This window comes from Pagrus major, chromosome 5 (assembly GCF_040436345.1).
Source record: "Pagrus major chromosome 5, Pma_NU_1.0".
Classification (NCBI taxonomy): Eukaryota; Metazoa; Chordata; class Actinopteri; order Spariformes; family Sparidae; genus Pagrus; species Pagrus major.
In genome coordinates this window covers 12,919,694-12,941,641 of record NC_133219.1, presented here as the reverse complement: position 1 = coordinate 12,941,641, position 21,948 = coordinate 12,919,694, and the positions used below count along the sequence as shown (strand labels likewise).

Sequence of the window (21,948 nt, the reverse complement as noted above, 5' to 3'; positions counted from 1 at the left end):
CACAGCAAGGTACACTAAATGTACTGGCAGCAACCAAGCTATGTCAACATCATGGTGAACTCATTAGCTAAATCTGTATTTTAAATCTAAAAAGAAAGCCATATTCTTAAAAGACTTGACTTGTGGTCCACTAATACATTCTTGTTCCTGCAGATAGGAATCTCACTGCCTGTTTAATGATCTGCTCTCTTTTGCCTTGCAATCGGATCTGTGATAAGGTCCATTGCTGTTAAGCTGTTAATGTCAGCTGAACACTTCCTGCTGATGCTTTATATCAGAAGCTTTTCACAGGTGAGTCATGGATGGCTTTTACTGTGAGGTAGCCACAGAAAGTCTAGCCACAAGTGAATCAACAGGCAGTTACTGCAGTTTTGGCTAACCGCAAACCTCAAACACATCATCAAAGTAAGCATTGCTTCTTGCCATGCTGTCCCTGTGAATGGTAAAAGGGCAGTGCACTCTCTTGTAAACACACAGTTTAGTAGATTAAAAATGAACAGGTAATCCTAATGTAAGTGGTTCTTACCAGTGAGGGATGGACTGGAGCACTTGTTCACCTGTCCTGGCTCCTGCCGGGCAGTTTGGAATGACATTAAGCCCTGATCTCCAAACACAGCGAGCCGCGTCATCCTGCTCCTCCCACCACACTCGTCCTCCCGTGACCCCAAAAAGAGGTCTGAAGCTGACTCTGTCCGCTGTGATTGGCTACTGTAGCTGCTCACGAAGCTGTTTATTGGCTGTCGTGTCTGACGGGAGTGGAACTGGCTGTCAGCAAGAGAGTGTGTGGACAGCTGGTCCGACTCAAACATCCCTAAGCTGGATCCCATGCTCGAGCCCCGACCACTGCCCCTCTGCTTCTCCAGATGCTTTGAAGAGCCCTGATTGGCCAAGTCCCTCCTGTCACTCAGCATGCTGAGACGTGCATTGGTCTTAGCTCCACTGAAGAGCCCACCCAACTCCTGCCGGTCTCGCAGTGAGAGGAGGGGCTCATCCTTGTGCTTATGTTTGTGCTTGTGCTTCCTCTTATGGAGGCGAACCCCTGCAAGACCACCTGCACTGCCACTGCCCAGGGATCCAAGGCCCTCTCCTCTAACAGAGGGCCCCTGGAGTGGACCACTGGCGCTGCGAATCTTGGCCCCGGGCTGGAGCTTTGAGTGTCCACTGGGGTGGAAAGCCTTGGGAGGGGGGACAGCAGGCCTCATGAAGGGAGATGGAGGTGCAGGTCCTAGTGAGTGATGGGGCAGGTAAAATGGTGGAGCAGGGGGAAAGTAGCCCAGACTCAGAGTAGGTGCGTAAGGCATCGCATACGGTGCTGCATAGTAATTTCCCCCAGCCAGCGGATAACCATATCCTTGAACAAAAGGCAGCTTCGATGTGATTGGCTCACTGGCTTTGGCTGGACGGCCACGTCTCCTCTTAGCCTTAAGATCAACACTCCTCCGCAGGTACGAACTGGAGTCACAGGAGTAGGAGTCGTAGGTAACCGGGTAGTAGTGATGGAAGTTGAGGCGGAAAATGGAAGGATAGGGGTGCTGGGGGTAGCAGGTGTATCGTCTGTGCGACACTCGTAGCTGCTGGAGCTTTACCACAACCTACAGGAAGATTTAAATGGGAAATATTTAGAAAAACACACCATATACTGTTAAACATTACAGTGCTTGGTCAAAGATAACACACAGAATGTATTGTAGTGTTTCTAACCTCCTCCAGTTCAGAGAGAAAGTGAAGATGATCCCGGCTCTGTAGGCACTTCCTCTTCCGCCGATGATGTTTTTGCTTCTTTTCCTGCTGTGACAGGAAGTTGTCAACAACAGTTGCTTGCCGTTCACAGCGTGCTCTGCTGCCCCTGTTGGATGCTTCAAGGGCTGCTGCCTCCGCACTCTCAAACCCGCAGAGATCAAATGAGTACCTGTATGAACACAACATAAAATATAAAATCACATTAGAACATTATCTTCATTAATATATTGTGATATAAAACAACACAAATCACAAAGCTTATAAATCAATAACTCAAGAAAATTAAAAAGTGTAGTAGCAGTGTACTGCACCTGCGTCGAGAGGCGGGACCCTTCTCAGTTTGATCTGAGATGCTGTTGTTGTCTGTCCCAATCCCGCTGTCACTTGGAATAGTCTCCTCACTGTGGGACTCGCTGATGGGGGACAGAGTCACCTCTTTCACTGATGCCCCCTCTGACAGGTGGGAAGGTGAATTAGCCAGAAGGCGTGGCGGAGATAATTTCCATCCCCCAGAGAGAAAGCCCCTACCTAGTGGCTTGGAGGGCAGGGCTGAGATGGGCTGCAAGCTGGGCATAGTGGCATCAGAGTGGCTGGCTCTTATGGATGGAGCACTGGAACTGGGAGACGAGGTTGTGGAAGGCACTGCAGGGCTCTCATACAGACTGGATACGGAGACAGACAGTGGGGGCTTGTCCCTAGTGGCTTTGGGAGGGTTGGAGCCTTGGGTTTCTGCTCTGGGTTTACGCCCTCTCTTTTTACCAATGTAGATGGTTCCTCTCTTGCTGACATTTATCTGTTTTCCCAGCCGGGCCTCGATGGTGGACGCCATGGCAGTCATAGCTGAGGTAACAGGGGCAGAAGATGACTTCAGAGCCAGAGTGCCATTCTGACTGGAACCTGAGAGGATCTCATTCAGGATGCTCTGCATTTTGCCAAGCTTCATCTTGTTCAGTGGCCTGGGATAGCCTCTGCCACGCTTTAGTTTCAGACTGTTAGAATTGGCGCTGGGGGGCGTGGAGGCCATTTGCACTAATGTGTTTAGTGCGTGTGTCTTCCTCCTACGGTGAAACCCTGCAGAGGTTTCCTGTGCCAGCGGGCTTGGGGGTGAGGTGGAGGTGCCCTCGTGGATGGTCTCAACTGTCAAGAGTGGCTGTTTCTTGGGGCGTCCTCGTTTCCTCTTAATGGGTGTGTGGACGGTCAGGCTGTCAGTGTTGGTGTAGAGGGGGCTAGCGGGGGTGATGGGGAATGCAGAGGGTGGGTCAGCCAAGGTCGATGGGCTACCACGGTTGTCTCTCTGGGGTGACATGAGGCTGGCATGGCTTTTAGCTTTCAGGTAGGACCATCTGTCCTTGGCCTTGGTTGGTCTGGAACTGGCTGTTGAGCTGGTGCTGTGGCTGGGGCTCGGACTCAGGGCTGCACTGGGTCTAGGGCTGGGAATGGGGCTAATGTTAGCCCTCGGTTTAGGGCTGGGGCTAGGGCTGATGCTACCCCTGGGGTTGGGGCTTGGGTTTGGGCTCAGAAGTCTGGGGTTCGTGTTAAGACTGGGTTTGTTGATGTGATTGTGAGGAAGCTCTCTATGTTTAAGGGCGTCTGTGCTGATCCTAGGGCGACCCACAGGGTTCTTTTTCATTCTGCTTGCATTCAAAGCTGACTCTGGGTCAGACCCGCTTATGACTGTCTCACCTCTTTCTGCCCTGTCTATCCTCTCTCCTTTTTCTCTTTTATCGACTTTATCGGCTCTCTCTGCTTTTTCTATTCTCTCTCTACTGACATCAGCCTGACTTGAAAGTCGAGAATCATTTTTGTGAGTGTCCATCTTATGTGCTACTTTGGGTTCTGGGGGCCCAGGCTGGTGCTTCTCTGTAGTGTCAGTGTCCTGCCGTTGCTGTGATTGCTCTTCTACAGGAAATGACTCGTCAAAAGAAGGCCTCCTCCGCCTCTTTCTTCCTTTTCCTTCCTCTGTCAGCATGGGCATCCCTCTGTCTTCTTCATCTCCTCTCCTCCCGGCAATCGCTCGCTCTCTTTCTTCTTTTCTCCTTTCCTCTCTTTCTTCATGGAATCGCTCAGCTGTCTCCTCTTGCCTGTACTTCTGCCTCTCCTCTGAATTAGTTGGGCTCTCAGATCCCTTCTCAGGCTGTCTTCCCCAAGGTGTATCAGCACTTTGGGGATTACAGAGCATCCTCTGGGAGTCCTTCCTGCCGTATTTCCTCTTGATGTTCCCAAAGAGCTGTTCACTGACCTCTTGCAAACCCCTCCCCCTGGAGAGATGTATACAGAGAAAAAATGATGACAAGTGGAATGGAGAGAGAAAGGATGTTTTGTATTTCAATACTACACAGTCAGTACTAGTATTTATTATTTTATGTGTCACCATGCATAGGGGTGGGTATCACCAGAGGGCTCTCGTGATATGATGGTTCTATAATAGTTGAGCTATGATTTAATCATTCTTTTTCAATTGTGGTTTATAACTAGATATAATTTGAATTCTAATTGTGATTTGAAGTTTTCGCTTCATCTTACGTAAACACTCTAAAAATATAGAATATTGCTTCACAAAATATCACAATACAAAACTGTATCAAGTTTCTCCTATCCTCAGTGCATGAGTATACAGTATTTTTGTTCTAGTGATCATGTTTGGCTCATGATAAGATCCACCACACAGGAAAATGTACCATACCTGCTGAGAGAGGTCAGGTTGAGAATACTGGCATCTGTAACTACTGGCAACTGCAGGTCTGGAGTCAGAGATCTCTGAGGTGAGGGGCTTCGTGCCGCTGTTCGTGAGAAAGGTTGGGTTGGATCGAGCAAAGAGCTCCTATTGGCTCCTGCCAGTTCTCTGGCTGGCTCCAAATCCACTGGGTTGGCTGGGGATGCAGAAGGTGCTGAAGACGTGATCCAGTCTGGATTGATTTGGTGTTGGTGTGCATGAGTGTGTTGGAATTGTTGCGTGAGAGTGTGCTGTGTTTGCTGTGTGTGTGAGGGTGCATGTGCAGAGAGGACTGAGCTGCGAAGCTGGTGTTTGGGCGGAGTGTGCTCTCCCAGTAGTTGCAGCAGGCCTCCCTCTCTCTGCTCAGGCATTCTGAACTGGCGCTCGTATGTCTGCGGATGACAGAAAAGAGAAACAAAGTCTGGTTACTATATACAGACTGCAATCACAAGACAGCTTTATATAGCTGCAGGGACAGACGAATGATATGATAATGATAATGTGATCAGAAAACTGTGATGACTCTGTTTCCTGTCTTCACAGAGATCACACATATGTAGCACAGCATCCAGTTCTGAATAGTTTCTTTTCTGTCTGCAGATATCAGATCAGTGATTATTGTTCTCTGATATGACATTCTTGTCTTTTCACGGCAGGACTGAGGATTTTAATACATCTAGTGTGCATGAGCTAACAGTGTGCCACAAAACAAAAGGCTTGTTTACAGAGCAATTAAATTCCTGTGGCAAGGATGTTGCATGCTGTGAGAGGTGGGGGCGGGGAGGGGTGGAGATGGGGGTATCTGACTGCACACAAACACAGTGGCCTACAGTAGCTCAGCCATGTCCCTGACTGCCCTAGACTCAGAATTATTTACTATTTATTATCTTTATTTTGTTTATAACTGTCCTGAATTGTTCAAAAAGTATTTTACACTGTCATACTGTCAACTGCGTATACAACATATGTCCAAAACTACGGCATCATTTTCCCCCCTTTTTCCCACAATGAAAAGTAAAGCCAGTTTACATTCCATGTAAAACTGAAAATGCAAAAACTTGATATAATGTATCAGAACATAACCTGACTCTATGTATCACTGCTGCATAATCAGCGTACTCCTGGAAGATGAGAAATAGAGCAGCGGATGGCCTTTGTGGTTTCGCCTGTTATTAACAGACTCAGTATGACGCAACAAGACACTGTTCTGCTGCGCTGCAGGGACATGTAACCTAACCACAGGCCTGCCTCTAAGCATATACACACAAGCATGCAAGTGCACACGCACACACTCACACTTAAATACAGTAGATATACATATTTCAAAGGCTTTACAAATTCCTGCCTCAAACCTAGTAGCACAAAATGTATGACCACAGTCAGGCAACCAATTTTAGTCTAGATGGATCTGGACCTTGCCCGATGATTTGCTCTTACTCTTTGCAGATACACATACACACACTTACACACAAAAATGAGGTATATTGTATGTACTGTAGTCCTTATCACAGTGCACATATTTGCAAGAACAAGTGCTCCATCTCCTCTATCTTTTACCCTGCCAATGTCCCATTCTGCCTTCATTACATCAGCCACTTTCAATCTCCTCTGCCCCTTCTCTTTCACTATCCAACTTTGTTCTTACTCTTTCTCTGTCTGCTTTACCATCAGCAGTCAGGCACTTACACTTATTTTGTTCTTATACACTGGCTGCAGGAGCTGGTTATCAGTCAGATGCAAGCTGCACACACTCACAAGTGAATGCTGAGTAACACAACACTTGGATGAAAACACACACTGCACACACGCAAGCAAACACTTAGCAGAGTAAATGATTAACAATGCCAGAAAATGCATGCGCACATGCAAACTCTCATTTATCTTCTGAATACACTGCTATGGTGTCCTTTCAGCTCTCAGATGTGTGTATATAAGTGTGAATGCGCATGTGCGCATCTTGACACTGGAGAGGAGACACTGTCCGCAGGGAGATAAGATGACAGACACCCGATACACACCTGCGTTCTCATTTAACCTGTCCTAGAATACCTGTTGTTTCAGGTTAAAGGAGGGCACAGAAAAAAAACAGACAAGGAGAGGGAGGCAGTTAGAGTGATAAAGATAGGCGTGCACATGCACAGACACACACGGATAAAATGTATCCTCCCCACTAGCCACAAAGCAACCACAGTGAGATGATAAAAGTGAGGAATCATGAACATATTTCCTACTAGATATAGAAAAGCAAAAGACAAGAAAAAGAAAAAAACTGAAAGACGGAGCTTACCCCCCCTTTCTGGTTGTGGTTGGGTTATTGGCACCAGTTCAGCTTTTTGTTCTTAGTTTCCGCCCTTCTACCACCCTCTCTTCCCTCTCCCCTCCTCTACGCCTCATACAATCCATGAAGCATTTCCAGGGAAAATACACTCACTGTCTGATATCCACACAACCAAATATAAATAGATGGAGGTACTCCCATGGTTGTTGAAGTCAACACAGTGTGAAAAGAACTCCTTATTCTCCTCAACTTGTCTAGACAGGGTCAACCTCGATCACTCATATAACCTGACAGGTTTTCATATGATAATTTTTATATGTACCGTGTACTTTTCTCTTTTGCATGTTTTGCAATGCTGTTTTATTACTGTACTGAAGGCCCTGTTGTCCTCATGTACTGTAAAACTCTATATATACACTAAGTCTCTGTACGGCTGCTCTAAGGCCACAGAAAAACATTGCTGCACTAGACAAATTGATTCGGATATTTCCCTGCTGTACATAGACTGCCCTGCTCCTGTCATGTGCTGTGTGAATAGGGACTGCCATCACCCTGTGCTACTGCTGGCCTGCAGCAGGGGGCAGCGGTCAGGAAATCAGCACTAACATGGACTCTGACCCTCTGGAGCAACCCACAAGCACAAGAGCAATGAGGCTTCAACCTTTTCCACACTGCCCTTCTTCTAAAAGTCCCCTCTGATCAAATCTAGATAAGCAGAAATGCTAACACAGAACAGACCCAAAGCATGTTTACTCCTCAACCCGTGATGCACTCTCCCACTCTTGAGGTGCTGGGGGCTGTGTGAGGGGTTAAGGATCTTGCTCCTCAGCTTGGTCAGTAACCATTTCTAGGATGTCTTCCTCTGGGTTAACACTGTAACAACACTGATTGGTTTCAGTCAGTCTCACAAAGACTCTCCAACACCAGAATGCAGGCAGATATGGCATTGCACATTCCTTTCCACTGGTGATGTAACCATTAGATAAGGTCACAGTGCAGCGGAGGAGGTCATGGATAATATGTGACTAAGTGCTGCAATCACCCAACTGAAAGGCACTTTGCAAATGAGTCAGCGTATATTTACTGACAAATACGTGTGTGTGTCTGAATGTTACATTCACAGTCAGCAGGCTGTTAAAAAGGTGATCTGGATGTAAAAAAGTTTGACATGAGGGGAGGTATGTGACAGCCCCTCCTGTCCTTTCCTCTCCTGCAGCCTCTCGTTTTCCACTGTTGAATAAACTGAGTGGAACTTCTCCCTCACACACACACAGAGCACCCTGGCTGCACCATTATACTGGGAAAGAACACCCTAAACAGGCACACCCAAATCTCACAAGCCAGCAGCACACATATACCCACATATACACCAGCAAACATATACACAAACTCCATGCACGCAAACACAGACACACACAAACACGCTGCCCTTCAAATAGTTTTTCGCAGCCTTTTATTTGGCTGCACGCCCGGTGGTTAGAGTGTTTCATTTTTCCCTGTGTATGGAACTGGGCAGCTGTCCAGGCAGACACACAAAGAGAAAGAGAGAGAGAGGCACAGAGAGACAGAGGGAGAGAGAGAGAGGGAGAAATGGGGAGGGAGGGAGAGAGGGGGTTACTGAAAGAATGAGAGCGGCAGAGAGACAGAGGGAAGAAGAGGACCAGCAGAAAAACAAGAAGAGAGGTGCCTAGACCCGTTAACAACTAGTTCCCTGCAAAAACCTTATGATTGATATGATCCTCTCTTTTTCCCTCTCTCTCTCCTTGTCACACACACTCTCCTTGGCTTTGACACCATGCTGTCTCCCTCTGCCCCTGTGGCCTTGTGCCCCCCCCCCCCTTCATCTCATCCCTCCTTTTCTTCTTCTTTTCTCTTTTTTGGAGCTGACCATTCTCCCCCTGTGGGAACTACCCCCTCCCTCCCCCTTCTCTCCAGCTCCATTCAGAGTGCTGCTTCGCTGTGATCTGTTTCTGACAGCTCTGCACACACACACACACACACACACACACACACACACACACACACACACACACACAAACACACACACACACACACACAGCTCCTCTGCAAACAAACACCATGAATACTAACACGGCTTTGTGTCCATAGCACTTAAAACGGGGTTGAAGGAGAGGGAGGGAAGGAGGGAGGGGGAGGGGGGTGCAGAGAAAAGGAGGGAAAAGCGATGGAGGAGAAAAGAGGCACTGTGTTGATCTTGCGGCCACTCTCACAGACCTCCCTCCTCCCTCCCCTGCCACCCCCCTCATCCCTGCCTCTCGTTCTCTCGTTCTTCCCACCAGTTCTCCCGGGAATAAAGACTTCCATTCATGCGCCTGAGGAGACCCACAGCAGGGGAGAGAAAAGAGGGAAGAGAAGGGGGAGGAAAGAGGAGGGGGTGTCAAGGTGGGACAGCACTGGGATCAAGCTTACTGCCTAAAATTGTGTGTATGTGTGTGTGTGTATGTATTTTTTTTCCCTCAGCGTGTGCTGTCTGAGCTAACGCTCTACTATCTCCGATCTGGTGGCATCTGTGCCAGCCAATGCATCTTCTGGGAAAGTTGGGTGGGAAAGTTTGGGTATTGGGCTCCATTCAAAACTTTCACTCTCCAAAACTATGTGTTCAGCCGACAGCCGCAGTTTAGAAAAACCAGGGCCTGACTAGTTGGGCCAAATACTCTTTTCAGCATGCTGTTATGTGCCATCCCTGCTGGGCATGATCAAGCTTTCAATCTACAGTACATTTGTCCTTTAGCACACTGTAAAGCAGAAGCCAGATTTAATGCACAGCAGTAGGTCTCAAGTAAAATGTCCCCTCCTACGTCCACAGCGGTAATCCTTCAGATTGGAGTGCTCCTAAAGATAGCAGCGAAACACCCAAGAGTCTCCTTGTCACACTCTCTTCAGACACGCTCAGACGTAGATGACTCAATCTGAACAAAAGCCTGTGATTGGCTGAATCGAAGCATGTTATTACGGTGCAATTGAAGGTTTTCAGACCCTCTGTAATGGCTGACACATTTACATGCAACACAAAGTATACATCTAATCCTTGCTATTAGCATTAATGGTGTGTGTGCAGGCATATGTGTGTCCTTCTTGTGAATAGTGCTAAGAACCACATTAGAGGAGTTTGTCATAGTGATTATTACAGCGATTATGTACCAATTGTTCCTTTCATGGACATGGACAAACCTCTAGTGAAAGCATTATGCAGTTGAGTCAGCGCACATGCCTAGCACAAAGAAAATGTACACAAGCATGAAGACTGGCCTCACACACACACTCTCTATATCTATATGTGAAAGCATAAAAACAAGTCTACTACAGGTTGGAATGCTTCATGAATAGGCAGAATGCTATTTAATCAATGCATTTAATGAGGGAAGTAAATTACACACCCATACATACACATGCACAACACACAGTGCAAAACCAAAGGAGCGTGGTGTTAACCGTACTCTGTGCTCCATATGACCCAATCGTACCACTTCTGTACAACAGGAAACAATTAACAGCCAATGAGCTGCTCTAAATCCTAAGGGATGACTTCCTGTGTGGAATGATGGGTAATTCAAGACAGAAGCTGTGCTGAGATTAAACACTTCCTCTCCAGCAAACAGCGGTGTGCAACAGTGGAGCCTCACTCACTGATTAGTTATTCAAAAATAATCCACTTTAATGCATTGTTATCTAGTTACAGGGGCAATACACACATTGAATACACATTTGGGTGATTTAAAATCTAAGTAATGGTTTCTCCATTACCATATTTATTCATTTACCTTATTTTTCTTATGTTTGTTTGTTTTATTGAAAATATGATAGGTAACAAATATTCTCTTTTTCATGCTTTTTATACGTCTGTGTGATAAGCAAACATTTTGCTAAATGTATGCTTATTTGTTGTTTTTATTACATGTGCAGCCCTTTCAGGCATGCTTTCTAATATAGGGCTTTGACAAACCTTGACTTGACTTGACATATGATGCTCTATTACACTACAAATAGAAATGTCAATGTTTTGTCATGTGTGATTTAAAGGATAAGAAAAATGCTAATTCAGTCATTATCTACTCACGCCCATGTCAATGGAAAGTCATGTGAATTTTCGTAGCCATCAAAATATTTCCGGAGTTTCACTGCAAAACAGCGCTGCAGCATGTAGAAGTAAATGGGGACTTGTTTTAAAATGTAATGTTTTTTAGTTCTCATACTTTAGTTGGAACTAAAAAGCTAGCTACTTCACATGACTTTGCATTGACATTGTGGTGGGTAGGTGATGAAATTTCTGGATGAACTTATCCTTTTATAAAGAAAATGAAAGGAGACACATAGTCACACTGGATTTTGCAGCTGATATTAATCAATCTGAATTAGCTTTATTTTAATATAGTTTGTTTGCCATAAGACAGTGAATCTGGATCTGTGGATGTTGTGATTACATGGTCAGCATCTTAAAGATAATCGTTTTAGTGATTTATCAAGCAAAAATGCCAAACAAGGTGCGTTTTAGCTTTACAAACTTGAGGATTTATGCTTTTGTCGATCAAACTTGAATATATTGAACTGTTGGTTGGAAACAATAAAATAATTTCAAGATTTTAACTTGGGCTTTAGGGAATTTAGATGTTAGAACATATACAGACTAAACAATAAATTATATGATCATAATATTGATCAACATATCTATCAATAGTAATGGAAATTACCATTATTTGCAGTACTACTGTAGAGGAAATTATTTTTCAGTAAGTGATACTTACAAACAAATGCTGACAGACAAACTACTATGTTGTGATGAATGACTCTAGCCTACACTTCAAGTTTAAAGCATGTAAAGTAGCATGTGATTGTCTCAAGTCCTCAGATGATCCCAAGCGAGAGTTAGAGAGCCACTGTAATGACATCCACAGTGACAGGGAGAATGGGCAAAGTGAGACACAATAGTCTTAACCAATCAGACTGCCGCCTCCCCTCAGGCCCCCTCGGACCAACAATAACGCCTTTGTATGAGGCTGCACTCCACTCGCGCGTTTGCATACACACAGAGACACACACACACACTCACACACATAGACCAAAGCATAGCATCCTACACTTTCTCAAACAGTCACAAAGAGAGACGGGAGAAGCAATGCACCACATCTAGAACTGCATCAGTGCATACTAAACTATGCTAGAATTAGAGAGTGTGTATTGGAGCTAACAACCTGGCTCTGTGTGTACGTGTCTGTGTGTGTTTTCTTCCAGGCCCGGGCACATGACTGCAGCTGCCCCCTCGCTCCCTTGTCTAAACCGGCACCCCTCCTTGTTGTAGGTGAGAGGTCACACGGAGTGGCATTCCTCTCGGTCTGAGAGCGAGCGAGCGAGCGAGCACTGCACTGAGCAGAGGGGGCAAAGAGAGAGAGAAAACACACGGGGGCAAAAATGCAACAGAGCAGGGCAGGTAAAAGATGAGGAGCGCTGGGCATTCGGGAGTGTGTGTATGTGTGTGCGTGTGAGCATATGTGTGTGTGTGCTGAAATGGACCACTAAACAGAAGACCCTTGTGGCTCTTCCCTGCTTCATAAACACAGCTGTTTGTTTAGTCTAAGCCGCCCCAAGGGACAGACACACAGACAGAAGGACAGACAGACACATTTATATCATTTATTCATGTCCACCGCATCCATACTTAAGAGACAACGAGCAAAATAAACAGCAGAACTACAGACGGATTATTTTACAAAGCCTGGTACAAAGACATGAAAAGCAGCAGAGAACTGGGCAGAAAGACACACACAATGTCTGAAAAGCCCTGGCTTAGAGGCTTTTTAATGATTTGCATGATGTTTTATACAACATAATAGTGATTGTGTCTGTATAAATTATGTTTTCAGGCCAACTAATTAATAATGTTAACATTGTTTAAAAATATTGGTATAAACATCAGTCATGCCAGTAAAATGACAGTGTCAAAGGGGTTTTGGACACCATCTCTCCTCTGTCGTCGCTCTTGCTTTCAGACACACACACAAACACACAAACACACACACATACGCACACACCCCTTCTGACAGGCGTGTCCCAGACAGCTGATGGGGCCATCAGATTTCACTGACAAACACACTTACGCTTCAAGTGAGACACAGTGAAAGTCAATACTCTGCCCCTGCTTCTCCTTTCCTTTGACTCCCATACTCCCCTTTGCTCCCCTCCCTTGCACCGAACATCACCCGCTATCCCTGATGGACCTCCTCTCAAAACCACAGAATGCACTCCTCCTCACACACACACACACACACACACACACACACACACACACACACACACACACACACACACACTGTCTAACCACAGAGGCAGAGGCATGATGGAGCCACACTAACAAAGTGGCCACCAGGAACACATGATGCTGTGACTCAACATCATCCGTGACCGCAGAGGACATCAAACATGGCCGCCCTCCAGATAATCCCACAGTTATGAGTCACAGTCACTGCTGTCCAAAAAACCAACTATAGGCCTGCACATGTTTTTTTATAGTCTACACTTATATTGATGTTGCCCTATCAAAACCAAGACCACTGTGATTTAGGCTTTCCTATTTTGTCGTTTTCTTTAGCTGAATGGTGACTTGCGGATCTTTTTACTACTGTTTTGTATCATTTTTTGGTAAAATATTCATTGCCAATGTAAAATGCCTTCATGTTCATTGGTAACTGCCCCCTGACTGAGCCACTGGCATTTCTTTAAGTGCAAGTAGCTGCCTCAGGTCTTCATTAAAATGTAACTTGAGCCAGACCAGCTATTATAGTCTGCCTGCATCTGCCTGAAGAGGAACAGCAACCCACTGGGACTGGACACAATAGTGAATGAATAGGGCTTGACCTTTGGGACAGATTGAGAAGATGGTATGTGTGTGTCTGATTGAGAAATTAGCTACAGTTCCGACCAAATGGTCAGCACAAACACACACACAGAGACACCAAATCCAGCCCTGAGGGTAAGAAAGCAAAGGCCAGACTCCAGTTGTCTCAACCCTGACCCACTCGCACAAACAAACAATTCAGCACACACACACACACAGACATGGAGGCCCTTACAACTGTGGAGTCCAGCTATCACCTCAACTTTTGAATGTCCGGCAGGGTCAAAGTTCATCTCTTCTTCTGCCAGCCTCCAGTGTTCCTTTGTGTGGCTGTGTATGTGTCTATGTGTGTGTGTCTGTGTGTGTGTCTGTGTGTGTGTGTGTGTGTGCATGCTCACTAGGAGTGACCTTGCATAGTCATTCATTGTGGATACACTGCAGCAGCAGCAGCACTACTGCAGAGCCGATTAGGGAGCAGTCTTGCTTAATGTAATGTAAAGAGTGTGTATGTTTTTGTGTGTGAGTGTGTTCTCTGGAAGAGAGATGAACAGATTGTGTTGTGTCTGGACTGTCTTCAGGTTTGAGAGACACTCAAGAGCTGATCGGAGGTTAGATGCGAGGACATGTTTGTGTGTGCGTATGTGTGTTAGTGTGGGTGTCGGTGTGTGTTTCAAGTGTGTACAGGGTGTGTATGGGGGTCAGACACAGATGGACAGCTGGTGTTTCAGCGGTGCTAAATCACTCACCCCTCCCCAGCATGCAACCACACATACACACATGCACGCACACACACACAAACACACACACACACACACACACACACACACACACAAAATCACACATACACATGTCCCATCCCCCATCGACCACAGGGAAACGCCCCTTAAAGCATTCCCAGCTCTTACTCTCAAAGACTGCACACTGAGGACACACGCACACCAAAATAAAAGCATGGTTATTTTCATCACAATGACAGACACCAAAAAAGCCCAATATGACAGTTTGGTCAGGCCATATTAGAGGTAATCATTTCATGTTCATACACATTCATAAATCAGTCAAGGATTGCTCTCAGCGGGTAATGCTTCACACACAGACACACAAGCTGACACACACAAACACACACATACACGCTCCTATTTTATGAGCTCATCAAGTCCCTCAGGTCACCAACCGCCATCTCAGCCAGGGATAAAAAACTCACATCAAAAGGCTAACCATTTCACACACACACATGTGCACGCGTAGCATGCGCACACACTTGGCGTGGCAACTGTGGCAGCATTAATTTCCTTATGAATGCACTTGACTAACACATAATAATCCCAAACACTACTGGGAGACCACCAAGCAGCAATACACACACACATACACACACACAGCCAGGGGGACCACCAAGCAGAGGGGCTGTCAAGACAAGATAAGTGTGTGTCTAGCATCAGGGTTTCGCATAGACACACGAATACACACACGCACACACACACACACACACACACCCATGCACACACACAACAACAACAACAACACACACAGCCTGGCCTGGACTCCTGGAAAAGCTCTGGCTTATCTCTCCCCACAGATAGTGAAATGGATTAAGAGCCACATTTGGCACGTCCAGAGAACTGGACAGATAACCAGGAAAACACTCTCTCTAACTGCAATCACTGCTCAACATGATTTGTGAGTGTGTGTTTTTTTTCTTGTGTTTGTGTGAGAGAGAGAGAAAGAGAGTGGATGCATTTTAGCTTGCGTATGCTCCCCCATGTGCAGGCATTGGACCGATAACTGTCTAGGTGTGTGTGCGTGCGTGGGCATGTGTGTGTCTGGAGGAGTGATGCAGTGGTTGACCCAGGACCCGATCCGTTAGAACACACACATTCATCTTCCAAACACACACAGCGTGCCCAGACAAAGAGCTGTGTGTGAGGGGACGTTCAGCATGTGTGTGATGTCAGCTGGAGACAGAGAAGTGGAGCCCATCATATCCCGTTTATGTGTGTGTGTGGGTCTGTCCCCTGACACAAGGCGCCTGCTCATTGACCCCGCTGGTTATAGATGCCTGCTATGAAGATGATAGGAGGGTGAGATTCCTTTTAAGACCGGGAAATTACATATTTTTTCTTCTCTCCATTGTCGCTGTGTCCAAAATCACTCGTTCACTACTCCCATGATAATAGACACTCTATATTTTACCCTATAGTCGGCAGTAAATGGAGATTTTGGACACTTATGAATCATTGTCATTTTGTGTCATCACTGACAGCTGTGGAGTCACATGACTGTTGTAGATGTTTTTGCAGCTATAAAATGAGACATATTGCATTGCCATTGATGCTATTGTTTTCTTTCCATTGTGGGATTTTTTGAGGGCACTTTATGCTCCATAAATTTTACACTCAAATAGTATGTCCTAGGGCAAATATGATGTTTATGTCCATACTTTTTCTACACTGTGCAGGCTCTCATTTTGCCATGCTACTGCAGTTGAACTAGTCAGTTGGGAACATTTACATAACCCCTATTTGCATCTTTTTAGTGTTTCTTCCAGTTCTTGCTTGCTGTGTCTTGTAAATATTTGATGATGGAAAATGCCAGTTTCCCAATATCAATAACCTAAAGTTAAGTCTTATTATAAGTTGGAGAAACCACACTTTCATGGCAGATTCTTATGCTGCTACAAGAGAAAGAATGGCTAAAAAACGCCATTTCCATGTCTTTCTTTGCATCATTTTACATGTTTGCCTACTTATCTGTCAGCCTGTCTCTCCCCTTCGCTGTCTATTAGAGTCAAATCTCTGTCTTAATGGGCATCTATTGTATCCTGCCTGCCCCCCCTCCTCCATTCATCACACTACCACACGCACATACACACTCCCTCTGAGGGGGCCCCTTAACCAGGCTCTCCATATGCCTGACCCCCACCTCCTTTCTCCTCCTTTGCTTTCCACAACCCCCTTCTCCTCTCCCCATCTCCTGCTCACACTCTGGCTTCTGCTCTGTTGCTGCTGCTGCTGCTGCTGCTGCCCCACGCTGCCATCTGCTACAAGACAACAGAGGGTGAAAGAAGAAGGAAGAGGGAAAAAAGAGTGGTGAAAAAAGAGTGAGTGAAAAGAAGAAGACATGATGGAAGAAAAGACTGAGGGGAAGAGCGGAGAAAAGGGGGACAGATAAAAGATAAAGAGAGAAAGAGGGAAAGAGTAGATGTGAACACAATACAGCAGAGAGCAGAGAGGCTGTCCATCTGCTCCCCCTCTCGCCTCCCCTCCCCTCCTGACACACAGCCTCACACACACCACAAAGAGAGTATTTAACCCCAACACACACACACACACACGCACGCACAAGAGAGAGAGACAGAAAGCAGCCCAGCCTCTCTCTTTAACCCGTTCTTCTCCAGTGAGCTTGCCTGTAATACACCCTTGGGGTGGCAGGTGATGGGTGGATGGAGGGAAAAGGATGTAGTGGGGGAGGGAAGGGGGATGGAGGGGGTGTGATTGAGGGACAGAGCGAAGGGGATGAAGGGTTGAAACTGATCTGAATCAACACCAACACATCCTCTCCTCTCCTCTCCTCTCCTCTCCTCTCCTCTCCTCTCCTCTCCTCTCCTCTCCTCTCCTCTCCTCTCCTTCCCTCACCAAACCTCAAATCTCAATAGAGAGCAGCTTGCTACCCCTGTCACTATGACAACCTCTGTCAATCATACTGTAGCAGCGGGCTTCCAAATGGGGACCGATGGCACTGGATTAGAAATGGCTGCTCAAACATCAGAGTGCAGGGTTCAACTCACTCAGCTTACTCATGGATATACTCTCAAAACTGATGAGTGGTAAACATTTACTTACAGGAAAGTGACAGTAGGTCCAACATTGACCTACTCATATAGTCTACTCTGTGATGAGAATACACATCCTGCAGACAACTAGCTGAAATTGTGGCTGTGTAGATGACGTCTAAATCTGCCACCGACAAAGCAACACCCACAAGGTTTCTTCCCTATTTGGTTGCAATTTCCTATTTGAATCACTACTCAGACTTTGAGCACAAGCTGTCGGATAAGGTTGGTAATTTCAACCAATGTTCCAATTTAAAAAAAACAACTAACATGCCTACTTGCATCCCCTATCAGCAGTTGCAAATGTCTCCTTGTTGTTACCAGTTCAACCAGAAACTTTATTTAAACAAATTTGAGTCTCCTGGATAAATACAATTATTCACTAATTCATTAGAAAAAACAAAGATTAGCGGCAAGTCTGAAAAAACTTGACCTTTGACCCCTTAAGATTTATCATTCAACACCATTAATGGATGTAAAGTGTGTTCAATACATCTGTATACAGCTTCATGAGACTACAGGCAGCTGAGCTGAGAGGATGAGCTGCATGCAGCCTCTAATTGGCTGACTCCTGAATTTCCATTCATTACCTGACTTTAGAGAACTCATCTCTTTAAGGAAATGAGAAAAGGGGTGATATTATACAACTGGTTAGCCATGCGTGATTTCCAAATCTGGACTTTCCAAACCGATTCTTGATGATGCTGATTGTTTTTTTAAATTTGAAAACACAATTTATTTATTTTTTGCATCAGAAACCAACCAAACACAGACACAGAGTAGAGATCTATCTGAGCATGCAAGACTAAGAATAAAAAACGTGCAGCTCTATTACCTCATGAGCATGAGTTAAAACCACAACACTGAAGCACAACAGAACAAAACATGGCTCAGCATCATGTTGACAACATGACGCCTCCGCTCCTGCTGGGCCTGTCGAACTCCATGACATGGAGATGGCTGTCAGGTTTGGACACACACACCACTGTGTAGGTCAACACACACTGCAAACACATGATTCCCCAAAGGACCTGTACATACACAGTGTCGCACACCCCAAACACCAGTGTAGTGTGTAAAGGGTGTGATGTAGGAGGGGGGTGAAGGGGCGTGACCCACAAGTGCAGATTTCATTAAGGAGAGGAGAGGAGAGGAGAGGAGAGGAGAGGAGAGGAGAGGAGAGGAGAGGAGAGGAGAGGAGAGGAGAGGAGAGGAGAGGAGAGGTCTCTGTGTAAATGACCACAAATGGAGAGAGCAGACACCAGCTGTCACTTGCTTATGTCAGCCCTATTCTCAGCTCCTATGTGGGTGTGTGTGTGCGTGTGTGTTTTTGTGTGTGCGTGTCACTGTGCGATCTCAGCTAGCCATGACTGGTTTCAATTACACAGCAAACTTTGACCCTGTGTAACCAAGCAGGGAAACGAGCTACTGAGAGAGAGAGGTACAGAAAGAGGTGTGTGAGTGTGTGAGAGATGGAGCAGTCAGCTCATAGATGCTGAGACAGATGAAGCCACAGGAGATTTCTCAGTGAAAAAAACTACTGCACATGACACACTCTATGACCACTTAAAGTACCTGTAAATGGCATCATTTTCAGGGACAGTGCCTTACCCTTTTTCTGGGGGGTCCTCTTTCTTCGTCTTTCTGGCCCCGCCCTGCCCCGCCTCCTGCTCTTCCCTGCCGCCCCCCTTTGCCCTCTCCAACCGGAGGTCTGATGGTCATCTTGATCTCCGGTGGGCAAATGTAGTTCTCAAGGTTCTTGGGGGGCTTCTTGGTGCGCTTGGTGGTCTGGATCTTCAGCTTTAGACTTCCTTCCTGAAAACTCGCTTCCTTGATGGAGAACTCCTGTTCCTCCAGAAGCCCCTCCCCCTGCTCCTCTAGCCCCTCCCCTTCGCTTATGGCACCGTTAATCACATCATCACTGCGCGCCAAACCGATGCCCCCTGCTCCTTTCTGGTCCTCCTCATTTGGCCCCACCCTGCCTCCCTGTAACTCCGCCTCTTTGGGTCGGGCCGAGCCAACCAGATCCCTTGGCTCCATCCACGCTCCCGCCAGAGCCAGTCAGGATGGGGGAAGCTGTGGCAGCCAGCCAATAGGAAGATAGAGAACAGTAGTCTGTCGGGCTGGTTGGTTGTTGTCAATCAGCTACTGGGGTTGGGTTGGTTGTCCAACAGGAACACAGCGAAGCCAGGGACAGTCTGTGGAGAAAGCAGGTGAATTACAGATTAGGAAGAGAAGGGCGACTAAAACAGTCCTCAAACCAGCTTCGATTCCAGTTCTACCTGGCCTGTCTTCTGTCATCAACATCATCATCAACTGCCTGTTATGTATGAAGACAAACACACAAGCTCATCAGAGCTGTGGAGGCATGCTGCCATGCTCTCATTTGCATTTTGTACCTCACATAAACAAACTCATTTTGACACCCACTACCACTTGTTTCTCTATCTCTCCCTACTCCCTTCTTTAGGCACTCTTTGCTAATCTGTTCTCTCTCCCTTTATCCCCATGATGGATCTGAAGCAGAGCCATGCAGACACTAGAGTGATCAGTGCAAAATAAGACACTCCTCTTAACTGCTCTAAAACCAGGCTGAAGTTAGCCTGAGGACACAAGACAGAAAAAATGAAAGAAGCTGACTTCTGTTTTTTTTTCTTTTCACCAGAGCAGGGAAGGAGGGAGGGAATCACACATGGGGAAAAGGAAAGGCAGCAGAGAAAGACGGAGGGAAGGAATCTAAATTCTTTCCCCAGATGTGGTTTACGAGCTTGTCTGGAAAAACCAGCGTCTGAACTGTTTTACACACGCATGCAGTGGCATTGATACACACATGCATGAAAAACTCCATACACTTATGCACATAAATACACATACGAATGACAGTTTTGCAGGGAGTACACTACTTTACCCCTGCTGCTATTCCTGCTCTCTGGAGAAAAGGCTGTGGTAGCCATTTGTCAGAGGATTCAGGTTTTCCTTTTTGGATCATTGCACATGCTGGCACAGATATATATGACATACTTACATCAATACACATACACACATATGCACTTACACTGGCTCGCTTACACACAGGCGAATAAACAGAAAGCAACCAAAACAAACACTGGACTACACTTCTCACTATAGCTCCAGGGAATCCCATCAGTCAATATGACATGAGGCATGACTGAGCTGGAAGTGGGGAATGCTGTCTCACACACTGAGCTTAGACTGACACCATTTAGACTGATGTGAACTCAGACTACACCACTACCTGCGGACATGACTCAAGTAAAAGCTTACAGACTTACAACAACCTTAGAGCACAAAAGGTTTATAGCATATAAACCTGTATACTGTATAGTATCATTACCTAACCTGAGGTGGGTAACAAATTACCACTTCCTACCCTCTGCTAATACACTCTGACATGGTTACTGTAGGGATTTTACACTATCTGTGTGTGTGTGTGTGTATATGGGTTTTCTTTGTGTTCACTCCTGTACCAGCCCACGCTACTGTACTAACAGCTGATCCCGTCATAATACCTCACAGCACATGCTTACAGCTATAGCCGCTTATCCGTTTAGGTCGTGGGGGCTTGGTTCGCCCTCAACAGGTCGACAGTCAATCACAGAGCTGACACACGCACAGACAGACCACCATTCCACAACCACACCTACAGGCAATTCAGAGCCGCCAATTAACCTGACCTGCATGTCTCTGGACTGAGGGAGGAATCCGGAGCACCTGGTGAAACCCTTTGCAAGTTCAAACCTTCTCTCTGTGAGGTGACAGTGCCAACCACTGCACCACCCGTGCTGCCCCATGCTTACAGTGTGATTGAATAATCATAATCCACAGCGGTATTTCAACAAACTCGTCGGTGTTTAAAGACTGCACACAGACTGTGTCCAACCCTGAGGTCAAAGTCAATAGTTAGACATTCTTCTTCTGCATTTGCTAGATTAAATGCAAATGAAAAGGTCTGTTTCTACAAACCCTCTCTTTAGCTGTAAAGTTTGCCAATCTGAAACCACAGTCTTTCAAAGCTGACTCATAAGGGTTATTGATGTAGGTTCTGGTAGCCCCATGGTGGTTAAGTATGAAAAAGGCTTAAAGGACCATAACAGTGGTTTTGCATGTTTCAGCTTATGAACTCCAAATTGCTTATACTCAATACAGCCAACTTTATACTGCCAACCATTTTTCCAAAGCACACTAATAAGTTTTCTGATTGATTTCCTACATTCCTGGAAGTCATTGATTTTCATTCATTACGTGCAGTATGAAAAGGAAAACAAAACTGCAGTCTTTGGTCTGCTTCAGTTTTATGTCAGAGTCACATTATTTTGACATAGTAATACATTTAGGAGGAGGAACTGCAAGCAAGACACTACCAAATGCCCATTACTCTATACATTTTTATCGTTTGTCTTCGTTTGATTTCATGACGTGCTTTTGGGCAGTGTAAAATCTCTGGAAAAAAACTCTGAAAACAGATCTTCAGAACAGATCCCGCTCACTGCATAACCACACAACAGCAAGGGTTA

The 21,948-nt window shown here is 45.9% G+C and overlaps 1 protein-coding gene across 1 annotated transcript in view; it reads right to left on the bottom strand.

Annotated features, from left to right (window-relative positions):
• The window catches only part of setbp1 (SET binding protein 1), a 34,754-nt gene that overhangs the window by 8,514 nt on the left and 4,292 nt on the right, over positions 1-21,948 (bottom strand). The window contains exons 2-6 of the mRNA XM_073465687.1: positions 19,025-19,611; positions 4,424-4,845; positions 2,052-3,998; positions 1,702-1,909; positions 527-1,592 (exon numbers count right to left, since the gene is read on the bottom strand). Of these exons, the coding sequence (XP_073321788.1) occupies positions 527-1,592; positions 1,702-1,909; positions 2,052-3,998; positions 4,424-4,845; positions 19,025-19,453 (4,072 nt within the window). The 5' untranslated portion in view covers positions 19,454-19,611. The remainder of the gene's footprint in view (positions 1-526; positions 1,593-1,701; positions 1,910-2,051; positions 3,999-4,423; positions 4,846-19,024; positions 19,612-21,948) is intronic.